The sequence below is a fragment of the Ciconia boyciana genome, chromosome 6 (genome assembly GCF_034638445.1).
Source record: "Ciconia boyciana chromosome 6, ASM3463844v1, whole genome shotgun sequence".
NCBI classification, from domain to species: Eukaryota; Metazoa; Chordata; class Aves; order Ciconiiformes; family Ciconiidae; genus Ciconia; species Ciconia boyciana.
Window position 1 is genome coordinate 10,950,873 of NC_132939.1, and position 12,192 is coordinate 10,963,064.

Here is a 12,192-nt window from a genome sequence, read left to right on the forward strand (position 1 = left end):
AATACAGCTTTGTACAGTTGATGTTTTTATTAAGATGATAGTGTCTGGTAAGTGGTTGATCTGTGCTTCTTATTTAGGATCAAAATGTGGTGCAGTATCAGCAAATGAGCAATATAGATATAATAGGGCATTGCATGCGAGTTGAGGACTGTTCGCTGTCAAGTCTCGGAGTGTGATTGTAAATGGGTGATTCATTGCTGAGTCCAGTTCATGCAGTTCATCTCTGATCCCGTGCTACCTCCCATGACTGGTGATCTGGAATAAAACCTAAAACTGATATTGATGCAGATGACCCATGATGGGGAGTGTTAAATAATGAAAAGGACTCGTTAATAGCATGTGATCTGAGTGGTTTGATAAACTGGGTGCAAATAACTGTGCATTCTTCATATGACTAAATGCAAAGTTAAACATTTAGGAACAAATAATGTAGGCCATTTGTGTAGACTACATCAACTCGCTATCATTGGTAGTGTTGGTACTGTAAAGAACACTGTCTCAAAGGGTAGTCATTTGAACATAACCCTCCAGTAACATCATATGGTCAAAAAAAGCTAATGCAGCTGTTAGATGTGTAGTGGAGTTATTGGAAGTCTGGTATCAGCAGTTCAGGGAAGATTTTGATTAGAGGGAATTCTGAAGACATAGAAGTTACTAAATATCTTTTGAGACAGGGAAAACTCAAGGTTAAATAACGATGTCTTGATCAGTCTCTAAAGATCCTTGCAGAAACAGCTTTATGATGATGAGCTTTAGTCAGCAGGCAAATTTGTAATGAAGTGTAGTAGCTGGAAGCTGAAGCTAGGTAAATCCAGTCCAGAGAAACAGTGCACGTCTTACCATGTGTGGTCTGTTGTGAACTATCTATTTTGGGGAAATGTTTAAATAAAAAGCTGTGCAGCTTTCTGAAGAGATTGTTTGATGCAGACAGACATTAACTTAAAGTAGTCTATGACGTATGCCTTTCAGAAAGGCTGCTGTTGATCACTTCGTATGATCTGAATTCAAGGTTCACACACCAGAAGGTATGAAATCTATGCCTCTAAAATAATTGCAGCTAAGTTGGACGTATTTCTGGCAAAACACAAGTTGTGTTTCCAATAAAATGCTAAACAGCCAGTGTTTTATGGAGGCTTTTAATGTGTATGGAGGGGATATAGTATTCAGGCTAACATCTAATTTTTTTTTTTTCCCCCCAAATAATGTAGGGCCATTTTGGAAAGCTTTGAGAATCCAACTAATAGTTTGAGGTCGTAATAGAATAAGGAATAAATTAAGGAGAAATATTTTGTTACCTTGTTCCTTTGAGATACTTGATTACTTCAGAGAATCCAATTATTGGAAAATAGTGTACTTTAGTCAAAAGCCTAAACAAAATAATTGCATTTAGACAATATTGAATATATTGACAACAGCTGAATATAGACATATTACTATAATTTCTGACTTAATTGACACTTTTTCTCCAGACAAGTGAAAGTCTGTGTGAAAAATGCAGTGTGAGGGGAAAAATGCTTTTGGAGACATAAATTTTAATGGTATAACTTGAACAGAACTGCTTTGTTGAAGGGTTTGAGTACTGCAGTCTTATTTATCTTGCACTTTCAAAATATGCCTTGTTATCATAAGGAAAAAAAAATACTTCAGGTTTGAAAAGTATAATGGTGAAATAAGAACTTGATAAATATTACTCCCTTGTTGAGATTTATTAAGATAGATGCTTAGCTTATCACTTCTTGGTGCTTTGGAGTGTTTAGTTGTCCAGCCTTAACATTCTTAAAACAGCTTAGATAATTTTCTAGACTCATAGAAAGCATAATCTAGGACTGTGAGCCGTCCTTCTGTGTGTAAGGCTTACGTGGCAGCAAGGATAGCCATAGGACTTGGCTCCCTTCACTGTGCCGTCTGTTTGACGGCAAAGGATGTGTGGCGGAAGTGTCTAAGGGGGTGTACGTACTAAACAGTTACACAGGTTAGCATTATATCTTTTTCTTTCTAGTTTGGCAAATGTCCAATTTTTGAAATGTCTCGCAAGTTTTACCGTTGTTTTCTCTCTTCCTCTTTCTTACTTGTTCTGAGATGGGCAATGTAACGGAAAACGCAGAAGGGAGAGATTCAGAAAATAAGGACCAAAAATATAATGCAAATGATCCCTTGTATAAATCCAAAGAGCCTGACAGGATAAAATTATATGGAGTTAAAGCTGACTGTAACTAATGATACAAACAGTCTTGTTTGACCAAGCTATTACAAAAATCTTTGAGATGCTTTTTATTTAAGTACCCGAATAAGACGGAAGAAGACTTTCAGGAACCATATGTTGACTAAATGGTGGCTAAGGTTTCAAGTAAATAGTCTCTGAATTCATATTTTCATTATTAGGTATTGCTGTTCTGTATTTTCTATATCATTTTTCATTGGTTATTAGCTTCCCACATGTAACTTCTCGATAGTGCTGTAGTTTTTGTTGTTGTTGGAAGACTTTAATTTTAATTCTGTTGTACTAAGTGCTTTCTCTGGAGTTGTGGTGAAAAGTCTGTGGCTTAAATTTGCTTCTTCCTTAAGATTTGTCCTGGATTTAATTTTCTAAATTGGCTTCTGTTTTAGTCCCATTTGATAGTTCCTTCTTTGTTCATTCTATTTAGATAGTACTAGATTGGAAGTCCTGCGTGCCCTACTGCATTCATGAACAAAATGTGGCTGTGCTGTGATTCTGTTGTCATGACTCTTGAATCTTTGAAAATCTTGAACTTCTTTGAAAAATTTTTCCATAGATGACAAGTTACTGTGCAGATGCTGAATGCTGAGAATTTTTTCCCCTAATATTATTTTTGCATGCTGGGAGGATGCATTCATGGGTTGTGAATGGAAGTGCCACTTGTCTCAGCATTTTGTAAGTGCATGAAGCATCCCCAGAAAGGTCCTTTTCTCATCTCTGGAATGATATCAGAACGTATAATCTGTTTTCCACTGCAGGACGGGTTTTATTTCTCTTCTTGTAAATTGGGTTTCTGCAGTTGAACATTTTTCTAGCATGGGGCAGGCCTACACAATGTATGACATGAAAATAATTAGGCCTACTTTCACCATGGGCTCAGGTCATAGTCTATGAATTACCGTGCATAGTCTGTTTTAAGTTAACTGCAAACATGCCTGCTCTTAATTGCAACCTGGTATTGGCAGATCAAGAGCTCTTCATCTAGATTTTATTGGCGCCAGGATGTAAAGCCCTCAGAAGAAACTGAGATGGGCTGGGAAGAGATGTTCTTGGAATCTAGAAAAATGGGCTGCAGTCAGTGATGCCTTTCAAAAACATCAGTCTACCAATCTTTTAAGTTATCTAAGATATAGTGAGTGGTCTTAAACAGGTGTGTGTTTGTCCATCCGTCCCCGTCCCCCCCCCCCCTTCCATTTTGCCATCCTTCATTTCTGAAACAGCAGTTTGTGAACACTGCTGAGAAGGAAAACTTAGTGACTTCCTGTGCAAAAGCACACACTAAATCCTGTTGAACTTCTTCAGCACACAAATGACCTTTTCCACATATCATCAGGTATTATTTGTGGTGGACTTTGGCATCATGCAAAACTTCATCAGACCCTGACTTTTAATTAAGACACAAAGCACTTCAGAGGTGAAGCTATTACGCTCAGAATTATTATGCCCTACAGTTTTTATGGACAACTCTTTTCTGCGTTGCTGTCTGCTCCTTTCTGCTCTGAGGGTAGAAACTATAATGCCTAGATACAGGTTCAGTAAGTGTTTGGACCCAGTTCTTTTTGAACTTGAACTTCTGAAGCTGGTTTTTAATAGATGGAGGTACTTTCGAGTTCCAAGGAGGAGAATATGCTTCTGAGTTTCTTAACCTTTGATTTTTACTTAACATCCCGTTTTGAAAATGGATTAGGAATTGGTATAAAAACAAAGGCAAGGAGTATTCTTTTATGAAGGTTGTGTATTTGGGTAGCTTGACAGAAGTTGTAAGGTGTGAATGTATACCTACCTAAAGATTAATTCCTTGCTGCTTGAAAAATCCCTTTGGCAGCTGAACACTCATGGGATTTTTTTGTTGGTTTCCTCCCTGAAATGGAACTGAATTACTAAGAAATATATTACTCATGGTTGAGAGAGCCCACTGAAGACCAAAATTATGTGAATATTTAAGAATTTTGGAGCAGGAAAGTGTTCACAGAGTTGCTGCGTTGAGCTGAGGGAAGATCCTGTAGCACTCCCCAAATTAAGCAGAGATAATTCTTTCCGAGGGCTTCCTTGGGGTGGAGTCCCAAGTTAAGTGTGACTGCTGGACTGTGCTTCTACAGGATTTTGATGGATGCATGTCCTGGCCTCGGGTAGTTTTGTGGCAATCGGGAGCTAATCCATCCATGGCATGTTCTTTCTACCTGAAATAGGAGTAAAGGAGAACAAAACATGCTGATTCTGCTATGGAGAAAAGACCCCGTATGGGGAACCAGTGCTGAAAGAACCTGGGTGCACTTGCACTTTTTCTTGCTGCTGGGGGACTGTTCTACTGGAGGCAAAAAAATGCCTGAGAAAGAAAAGAAGGTTTTTCCAGCATACTTTCTATACAGCTTATTATAGCCATGTCTTCCACGGCTTATTTTGAAGGGAAGAAAAGGCTTACAAGACTGTGATGGTTATTCTACCCCTGGTGCATGGGGAGGGTGGTTGTGTGAACCCTCACAAGACCCTAAAACCAGGAGAAAATTCACTGCTCAGGTAATTGAAATTGTGTGAAATTTTTCTTCCATGTCTAAAGATCTGACTCGTCAGTCTAGAATGCTGATGCTCTCTTGCTTTTCTAATCACAAGTCTGTTGTTTTTCTTACTGACTTTCTCTTTGTAACAGCAGTCTTTTGCTGAACAATCCCCTTATTCCTTCAGCTTTCATCATATTTTAATTTCCACTCTACCACTTATGACATCTTGATTTTTATTTATTGTTAAGACTTGTTTTTGAACTATTCCTCCAGTGTATTGTGGCTCCTTAAAACAGCCTACAGACATTCTAAAAAGAATCATTTAAAAAAAGCTGTAGCATAATGCTTACTTATCCTCCCCCAAAGAAAAAACCTCTAGAAAATCTTATCCTGACACATGTATTAATTTGCTTTGTTGCTTTTTGCACTCAGTGGGCTTGACTTGTCAAGCATTTGACCTAGTGATGTGAAGATGCACTACATCAGGACTTGGTTCTGATCAGTAAACATACTGGTTAGTATAACTATATACTAATATTGAGATTGTCACAAAGCATAGCACACTTTTCCTGGCTTAGACTTGCTGGAAAAGGGATGTTTGTAGTTAAAAAATGGAGGCTGTGCTGCCTTGTTCTCAAAAGGCTATTGCTTTACCTGCTTATGAACTCAGTGAAAGGTGAATTCATTTTAAATATTCATCCAGGCAGACTTTACAGGAACAAATTAACTGTCCCCTGAAACTTGCCTGGATTTGTCTAACTTGAATGATCACGAACACAAATGAGAGATGTGACAAGAGAAAGTTAGCAATAACCTTTTCAGATGTGGTGTTTGTGTGCTGAAACCCGACAAGCTGGCAGGACTAGAAATAGCTTCGCAGATGGTACTTGGCACGGTACCGAGCAGCCCTCCTCTCGCACGCTCCCCACCCTGCCTGTCAATCGCAGTACCCAATGGCTGCTTAGAGATGGGGAAACGGCAAGTATGAATTCAGCTCACAGGAGGCTGTGAGGTCAGACGTCAGTATTGCACTACGCATGGCTGAGTCAGTGACTGTGAGAAATTGAATTGAATTAATATCTAGAGGGGTTTGCGTCTTTGAACACTTAATGGACTGTATAGCTACAATCTCTTATCCTTGAGGGGAAGATGATGGAGGAAAAAGTAAGGCTTGCTGATGGTACAGTGAACTACTGAAGAAATGATGGAAATATCAAATATGCTGAACTTAACAAGTAATGCCAAAGGATGCTGATCTGGCTTTCAAAGCTGCCTTCTTGGAAGGAACAGAATTCCTTTGTGCTCTGATTTCAAAATTATTTCCATGCTTTTGTGTTTCCTCCCTGATAGATACAAGAGGAAGGTGCGTATCCGTTAACAGGAATAATCTGTGGGCATTATTCAGGAAAAGAACGAGGAAAAAGAAAAGTACTGTCCTTTGTGTGCACTGGTCAATTGAAATGTCTGCTGACAAAGAACAGACTTCAGGGGGAGGATGAGGGGCATAGCATTGTCATTGTGTAAGTCCTAGCAATATGAACAGAACAGATTTCTTTTCTTCTAAAGCCTTATAGCATTATATCTATAACTTAGTGTATAGATAAAGCTCTATATCCCTATTCTACAAGTGTTGATTATGTGAATCGTCCTAGGAAAGGATTGGATCTAAGTTAATATTTTAAGAAGAGTTAGTTAGTGTAAGTTTTAGAAGATAAAGGGAGGAAAAAAGGGTAAAAATCTTGGTTAATACTGCACTGCTGCGTCCTTTTCATTTAGATAAGGTTTTAGGGTGGTTTTGGAGGTAATAAGTATATTGGTTTAGCGCCGTAATTCTTTGTAGACAAGAGCCTGTTTTATAAAACAAGTATGTTTATTGGCAGTATTCAGTAGGATGCTCATGAAGTTTTTGTATTGGAATACATGCTAATTGTTTTAGCAGTAGAATTAATTCAGTTTAATGACTTCTTTTAATAATTAGTAATTTATTCAGAGCAATATGTTGTTATGTATAAAGACAAACTGAAGCTCTCCTTCCACAGATGACTCCAAAGCATCATTAAATTGAAGAGCATTTACATTTTTTAAAAACAGCTCTTCTCTTACTGCAAAAATAGGAAGCATACCAGTATGACAAGTGTGCCATTTTGATGGCACTCTTTTTCCTCCTTTACACCATATTAAATAGGTTTGCTTAAATAAAGCCTTGAGCTTATTTTGTTTTCTTTGTGAGGCAGCTGCTTTTAAAGAAAATGCCTTTTCCCTTTACAAAGGCAGAGCTTCCTTGATCCCTGACTGAGGGAGAAAATAAATTCTATCACTGACCTAAAGTTCTTGAATGGGTGCAGTGCTAGTGTCACAATGTTGCTTTGGAGCCTGGAAAAACTGTATATTGAATTTGTGAAGATTGTCTAAATATACCAATATTCATAGGGTTCGGTGTTTTTTTTTTTTTCCCCCTCCTGTAGGAAAGTAATTGGTAAAGCAAGACTCTCTTACCTTTCCTTTATAAACTTTTGGGTACTAGCGAGTCTACATATATGGGGCTTTTTCCAGCTTTAGTGAATGAGGAAATGAGTTGTGGGTTAAAAATGTTGGGGTTTTGTTCTCTCTTACAGTTTTACATTAAATGCAATATGTTATTAAGCATGCAGGAGAAAATTTTGCTTATAGGCTGGTGTTGTGCCTCAGTCATTGCCCATGGTTTCCATGGCACAGTGTGCAGCTGGTGGTCATCGGCTGGGAAATTAATTGAAAGTTGACATTGCAAATAGTTCTTTCCAGAGTGAGATAGAGGTCTGAAACTATAATGACTTTCTTGGAGGCTTGAAGTAATGCACTGTGCAGAGCACCATTGACTGTTGTAGGCTGAAATTACAGATTAATATAGCATGGCAGCCAGCTGCCGCATGAGACCAACGGCTTCCTGGCACTTCCAATTATCAGTGGCTCACTGCTGTTTGAGAAGTACTGGTGTTTTATCTGGTCTGCATAATGCTTCTCTGAACCACAATACTTCCTAACAGTTTGCCCATTCTTGCAAATGGGGCAGCTCTGCTTTTGTCGGTCACTTTTCCATCGGTGTAGGTAGGCAGCTGCGTCAACCCAACTGTGGAACTCCCTAGTGAATGCCAGTTTAGCTTGCCTGCATTGCTGGGGACAGGTTTGTAGTTAAAGTTCCATTTTCTACGAATGTTAGGACTTCTTGAACAAAATGCACTGCCAAGTCTTAGCAACTTAAGAAATCAGTATTTTAAAACTATGGAGAGAGAGAGAGAGAATGAATGTTTTTTGTCTTGGTAATGCATGAAGTGAAGTAACTTCTAACAAGTTTTGCATTGCTGGTATGGAGCAGAGGGTTTTTGCATTTTCCTGCAGAAACAACCTCCTGTCCCCAGTGGCTTTGTTGGGGGTGGGGAAGGATGATATTACTAACAAGTCCTTCTATCAAAAAAATCAAAATTATTTGGTAGTTCTGATATCTTCATTTTTTTTAACACTTGCAACTTCTTCTAAAGCCTCTTTACAGGAAATTATAAGCCACAGGTCTTCTTTCATATGTACTGGCCACAGATATAGCTTCTTTTTCAGACTAACTGACAGAGTAGCTCAGTGACACAGTTTTCCTAGTCAAATACTGCAGGGTAAAGCCAGTGACTGTCTCTTCTGACGTGCTAGGTTCCACCTCTTTATTTTCTCTTTGTTCACATTTAAACTCATTGTAGTTGCCTTGTTTATTGTAGAGCAAAGTTGTATTTCAGTGGTATTATTTATCTGAGTACACATGCTGTCGAACAAATGGAACTTCAGATTTTGTCAGGTATATATCCAACAGATCAAAGAAATTTATTTTTTTTGTGTACTGTGACTGAACAGTGATAAGATTGAAGATTGACATTTTAGATGGCTGTTATTAAGATGAGTGAAGATTCATGATTCAGATGGTGCTGTCTCAAGCCAAACTGCTCGAATTCTCAGAAATCTTGCAATTTTGGCTTGCATCTTGCATCTTCTGACTAATAGATAATGTGCCAGTCTCACAGTTAGCATTAATCTGTACATTAAAGGGAGGAAAGTACAACATAGAAGCAGAGCAAATGAATGGTGTGGGCAGCTGCAATTTGAACAGCTCTTTGAAATTATTTACTAATCTTATGTGTTTCAGAAACAATCGATTTCATATTGAAGGATCCTGTCCTCCTCCAGCTGGCAGCCTCTGCCTCTTTCGTAGTGCAGTGTGCTGAATTGATGGTTCATGTGTCCGTACTCCGAAGGGATGGACGTGGCTGGCAGCCGGAGCGCTGCCCCTCTCCTCCCAGGCTTGCTGGCTGTACGTACCAAGGCAGAAGTAGCCCCAGTTCCAATACTGGGAAGGTATAGCTGAAACAGTCGTGCCCGGCGTGTTTAGTCCTTAATTCAGACGTGACTAAGGAGGAAGTATGATGCCAGCTGAGTCAGTGTTACTTCCTGTAGCACCTGTTTTTCTCAACTCCTGTAAAGAGATTGTTAACTAGGGCTCGCCCTACTTCAGTGTGAACTCTGAATCACTGCTTAGAGGGTAATGTGGCTTTAGATAGTTTTCTGGATTAAGAATCGCATTTTAATTGCCTTCTCTGTTAAAGGGTAATTCATGTCTGCTCTGCCAAAATGCGTGATAAGCCTGCATATCCTTACAGTGGTTCAGTTTCATTTTCTACTGTGTTTCCCGTATTGAAAGCAACTAGAGTGCTTTACCTATTGAGAAATAGTGAGTCATACATTTTGATACCATAAAATGTGGCACCTGCAAAACTCTGGTTTCTCACAGCATGGTTAGAAATATTACCAGGGCTAGGATCAAAGCGCTGCTTTAACAAAGGCCTGATCACATGTGGCTTTATTAGGATTTGCTGAGATTTTGTCACAGGACTGCTATGTATGTGCTTGAGAACTCCACGCACACACACTCACCCACCCTCTTTATGGGATAGTTGGTTATACTGTGATGTGCAAATATAAACCCTTTGGGGCAGGTGAGATACAGAGGTTCTTTTTTGTTTTGTTTTTAAAGTTTGACCATTTCTTGGGAAGTTTAGCAGTAGTAGTAATGAATATCATCATGTATAAACAGGGGTCAGACTTTGGTTTTCAAGTTAGATTTTAATTATAGGCTGCAATCCACATTTCTGATAATTTTGGGGCATATTTTGTACCTATTAAAATGCTTATGTTTTGTATGCATATTATATATATGGAAGAAAAGGTGCAAAGGTTTTCCTAAATTGTTGATGTTCTTGAAAGGGAAGTTACAGATCTCACTCTTGCAAACTTTTGCACATTTCACTTTCATAATACAGAATTGACCTTTCTCTAATAGAGGTGTGAAATAGGTAAGACAGCATGTTAGCCATGCTGAAATGCTATGTATCTTAATACGTTCAGAATTGCATTGGAAGTCCTGAGGAAAATTCTGTTTCCTTTTAATGAAAGTGGTTGGATCATCTTTATTCTTGGACTGTAAATCTGAGTATTTCCAGCCATAAGCAAGGCTTGCAGTTCTTTAACCTTATTCAATAGACCTTTGGCTGACTTCACATCCTAAAGATGCATGTCTTATTGCAGCATATTTTAAGCTTGGCAGGAAACAGTATTGCAGTAGATTCTCTCTGCACCAAATTGCTTTATCGGATACAAGATCCTTCCCTCATTCCAATGGGGTGGGGAGAAGCTTGTGTTCTTTAGCTGAGAGGTATATTTCTTATTCTTTGCGTTGTGCTAATACTCATTTTGTGCCAACGTAAACTGCATGAGATCTATCATAGCCTTTTTGTTCCAATTTAAGCTCCTCTTCTTATTTGTCACTGAAACCTGAAGCTGAAACATATCATGCTAGATGTTCACTTTTTTGAATAGTCTTGATTTTTTCTTTTTTTTGGTCATTACTTCTAAGCAACTTAAAAAGAGGACATTCTGCTCAACTTCCTTGTACAGTTCATGCTTTTAAAATTCGTTGTGCTTTTCTTAGCTAGGTCATTATTCTTAATTCTTTGTGTTCTTGAATCCTACAGCATTCCTAGCAGTCATATTTAAGGTCTCTTGGTAAAAGTTGTGGGATTTGCAGGCTGTGAGCAAGTGGGGCATCGAGGCTCCTGTGGGAAATTATGACCCTTCTTTGTCTGTCAGACCTTGTAGTTGTGCAGATGTCTGTTTCAGTTATCCAGTACCTGAGGCTTTTGGAAAGTTCATCGGTTAAACCCATAAATAAGGAGTGTTGTCATGCCCACACTTGAGAAGCAAATAGCAAAGGAACTGCTTTAGGAATACCAGTGGGGTGCAGGGACACAAATATGTCTGTGCTGTCCTGATATAAAAATTTCTGTTTTAAAGAGTACAAATAAAAGGTGTAAGTATTTTTGGTAAAATTCAACAATAGCTGTTGCAAGTTGATATTTAATATTTAGATAGTTTCTGAGACTACTGGATCTTGAAACTGACTGGTTTTCTTGGTAGATTTAATAATTAATTGCAAAATGTAATCAGTATCTTAATTTATGGAATGTAACATAACAATCACAGTCTAAAAAAATCTTTAACTGTTACATTAAAATTTGCTAGTTTAGAACAAATGTCTGACTTGTTACTGACAGTGCTGTAGTTCCTGGCTTTAATAATACAGTTCATATGTTTGCTGTCTGGGTTGTGGTGGCTTACTATTGTTCCTTCTAAGAGTCACTGAACACTTAAGAAAGAATGTGCAGAAATAAACCCTTGGCTGGTGTGTCTTGATGTATCAACTAGTTTAAGGCTGACCACCTTTGTAAAGGGCAAGTTGCAAAAAAAGCGAAGTCAGTACTAAAAGCCTGTGCTCCGAGAAGGGTTTTCCAAACAGGTTTCATTGGAAAAAATTACCCCTAACTTTTAATTTAATGGTTTGATTAGAATACTTAATTTAATAGTAAGAATCAAAATAAAATGCTCAGTTGTATTTGACTTACCTGTTCTGGAAGGGATTTCTGTGGGTACAGGTTCACAGGCAGGCTCAACTGATCAGGCAGTGTCTTGGTAGATCACTCAGCAATAAACAGGTAATTCTTGTTGCCTACTTAATGCTCGAAATCACTGTTCATGTTTGTAAATATAAACATGAGTACAACAAAGAAAATGGAGGTGGATAATACTAGTCTTCAAAACATGTACGTGGACTGCGAATGCCTTTAAAATTTTAATATATAAAGTTTCTGAAATTTTGCAATGCTGAATATTTCTCTTATTTCTGTTTTCAGCACCTCATCTCGTATTGCTAAAGGAATAGACTACACAAAAATGAGTCTCCATGGTGCAAGTGGTGGACACGAGAGATCAAGGGACAGACGCAGATCAAGTGATAGATCTCGTGACTCATCCCATGAAAGAGCAGAATCTCAGCTCACTCCATGCATCAGGAATGTTACTTCACCAACAAGACAGTATCATTCTGGTGTGTTCAGATCTATAGCATTT

At 38.4% G+C, this 12,192-nt stretch overlaps 1 protein-coding gene across 5 annotated transcripts in view; it reads left to right on the forward strand.

The window, feature by feature from the left end:
• The window catches only part of BTBD10 (BTB domain containing 10), a 30,961-nt gene that overhangs the window by 8,738 nt on the left and 10,031 nt on the right, over positions 1-12,192 (forward strand). For 3 of the 5 annotated variants that reach the window (XM_072864014.1, XM_072864013.1, XM_072864012.1), the window contains one exon: positions 11,976-12,169. In XM_072864014.1, the coding sequence (XP_072720115.1) occupies positions 12,016-12,169 (154 nt within the window). In that variant the 5' untranslated portion in view covers positions 11,976-12,015. Of the gene's footprint in view, positions 1-5,759; positions 5,881-5,908; positions 6,080-11,975; positions 12,170-12,192 lie in introns of those variants that run through there. The other 2 variants (XM_072864015.1, XM_072864011.1) reach the window with 2 other exon arrangements.